General features: G+C 38.0%; 1 protein-coding gene across 1 annotated transcript in view; it reads left to right on the forward strand.

The window, feature by feature from the left end:
* The first annotated feature begins 132 nt into the window (after window positions 1–132).
* Window positions 133–2,893, forward strand: part of LOC107662207 (protein FAM180A-like) — an 8,347-nt gene continuing 5,586 nt past the window's right edge. Inside the window, exon 1 of the mRNA XM_016452137.1 lies at window positions 133–302. Coding sequence (XP_016307623.1) covers window positions 224–302 — 79 coding nt within the window. The 5' untranslated portion in view covers window positions 133–223. The remainder of the gene's footprint in view (window positions 303–2,893) is intronic.

Raw genomic sequence — 2,893 nt, forward strand, 5'->3', positions numbered from 1 at the left:
ACACACACACACTCTCACACACACACTCACACACACACACACACACACACACACACACACACACACATTCCAGCCCGTCAGAGAGGGAGGAGAAATAGGTAGTATGTTAAAGGAAGAGGGACAGCAGGCCAGACTCTCTCTCTCTCTGTGTCGGTCTGTGAGCTTTTGTTTATTTACCATTGAGTGCGTCGGTCACTCGGCCTGACTGAAGAGGAGAAACAGCATGACAGCCCTCCGGATTCTGTCTGTGTCTGCGCTGATGTGTCAGATGTCCATCTCTGCGTCTCTGCACTGGAGGAGAGGTACGACAGGAGACACTTACACCACATCAGTGCACTAGTTACATCAGATACATCAGATCACTTACTTAGAGAGCACGAGCACTTCAAATCTACACACTTCTGCTTAAATGCTTGAAATTTCTATCTTGAGATTTGTGGATACATATAAACTGTGCCAACAAAGTTGGGAAACATCTGAAGTCAAGATCAAGTCATTTTGTTATCAGAATTCATATTTCATTAGAACTGAATATGTGGTTTCCAGAGTATGGAAGCCAATTTCACAGAATTTCGACTTTTTAATCTCACAACTCTTGACTTTTTTCTCTTAATTTTGAGTGTATATCTCAAAATATTTACTTTATTTTTCATAAACTCAGAATTGATATAAACATTTTAAAAAGTCAAAATTGTGAGATATAAACTCGCAATTGCAAGGAAAAAGTGTGAGAATTGTGAGATTAAAGAGTCAAATTTACCTTTTTATGTTTTTATTCCATGACCGAAATAAAAATAGTGAGATTTAAACTCGCAGTTCTGAGAAAATTGCAAGAAACAAAGTCTGCATTGTGAGAAATAAACTCAGAATTGTGAGATAAAAAGTCACAAATTATTTTTTTTTATACAGGCTTCCAAACCAGAGTTATTATGGTTAACTAAAACTAAAAGCACTAAAAAAAAATTTTTTTTTATTTAATTTTAAAGAAATTAAATTTAAAAGGGATTTTATTTTAGATAGTTGCCAATGAAAACATTTCTAATTTTCGTTTGCTTCATGATGAAGTAACTATGGAAGCCCATTGAATAAAAAATAAAAAAAGGTTATTGCGTTTTATCTCACATTTTTTCTTTTTATCAGACTTTTTTTCTCAGAATTCTGACTTTTTTTCTCGCAATTTTGACTTTTTTTTTAACTCGCAACTTTGTGCTCAGAATTGCAAGTTTATATCTCACAATTCGGACTTTATAACTCGCAACTGTGAGTTTATATCTTGCAGTTCTGACTTTATTTCTCAGAATTGCGAGTTTATATCTCACAATTGTGACTTTTTAACTCAATTGCGAGTTTATATCACGCAATTCTGAGAAACAAAGTCAGAATTGTGAGATAAAAAGTCGCAATTACCTTTTTCGTTTTTTATTCAGTGGCGGAAACGGGCTTCCATATAAAACGACTAAAAATAAATAAACTACAAATATACAGATGTTTAAAAAAAAAGACAAAAACGCAACAAAATAACAAAAAATCAAAATGAAAACAGAAAATCTATCTCAAAGTAATCTCAAAGACAGTAGAATAACAGTGTGCAGCCAGAGCTCGAGGCCCTGTCCACACGAACACGGTTATTTTTAAAACCGCAGCTTTTTCTACACGTTTAGGCCGTTCGTCCACACGCAAACGCAGCACCGGGTCACTGAAACCGAACATTTTTGAAAACGCCTGCCAGGGTGAAGATTTTCAAAAACTCTGGTTGCAGTGTTGTCGTGTAGACAGCGAAACCGGAGTTTTTTGGCTTGTGACGTCGGAGCATGCACCGTTATCTCTTTTGCGTTTTCATGTGGACGGAGATTTTTTTTTAAACGGAAGAGGGAAAAACTCCCGACATGGCCCGAGTCTCTGACCTCAGCAGACGTGATGGATGAGTTTGTGTCTGTCGTTTGTGGGATGTGAAGTGCTAATCATGTCAGATTGGTGAGCTTGCGCTCATACAGTGAGATCTGTGGAAGCGAGCGCTCAGATGACGGGGGCTGATAGCTCTGTGTCTCTGTATATCTGCTCTGACGTTTCATTAGATTCCTTTGCTGTCTGAGGGCGCCCCGGGCCTCTGGTGTCCGTGTTTGGACTCAAAGTCAAGCGTTTTTGGGAGGTTTTGCTGGGATTTTATGAGCCGTAACTGTAGCGGCTAACAGAGATGTGAAATTACTCCAGCGCTTGTAGGATGTTCACCTCAAAGCGGCCACCAAACAGTTTCCACCACACCAGTCCTTTAATCAAAACAAAGTGCTAATGATACGGACTGTGAGTGTGTTTTACTGTGGAATCGATGGAAGAAACATAAACAGTCCAAATAAAGGACTTTGCAGCATTTTTGATTCACTTTATTCCTCTCAACAAACTTTTTTTTTTCAATTTATCGGGTTGTTGAGTTGCAGTATGGTTCTTTATTAGATTACATTTCTAAAAAAGTTACATTCTTTCTTCCTTCTAGGTTTCTTAAAAGAGTAGTTCACCCAAAAATGAAACATTATTTACTCACCTCGTGTCGTTCCAAACCTGTAAGATCTTCGGAACACAAATAAAGATATTTTTGATGAAATCCGAGAGCTTTCTGACCCTGCATAGACAGCAATGCAACTGAAACGTGCACGACATCGTTAAAATAGTCCATGTGACATCAGTGGTTCAGCCGTAATGTGGTGAAGCTACGAGAATACTTTTTGTGCGCAAAGAAAACTAAAATAATGACTTTATTCAACAATTCTTCTCTTCCGTGTTGCATTCACGAGAGTACCACGATGCATGTGTGTTGTATGTCACATGGGCTATTTTAATGATGTCTTTACTACCTTTCTGGGCCTTGAACGTGTCAGTTGTGTTGCTGTCTATGGGA

The sequence above is a fragment of the Sinocyclocheilus anshuiensis genome, unplaced genomic scaffold (assembly GCF_001515605.1).
Source record: "Sinocyclocheilus anshuiensis isolate Anshui unplaced genomic scaffold, SAMN03320099.WGS_v1.1 scaffold1543, whole genome shotgun sequence".
NCBI lineage: Eukaryota > Metazoa > Chordata > Actinopteri > Cypriniformes > Cyprinidae > Sinocyclocheilus > Sinocyclocheilus anshuiensis.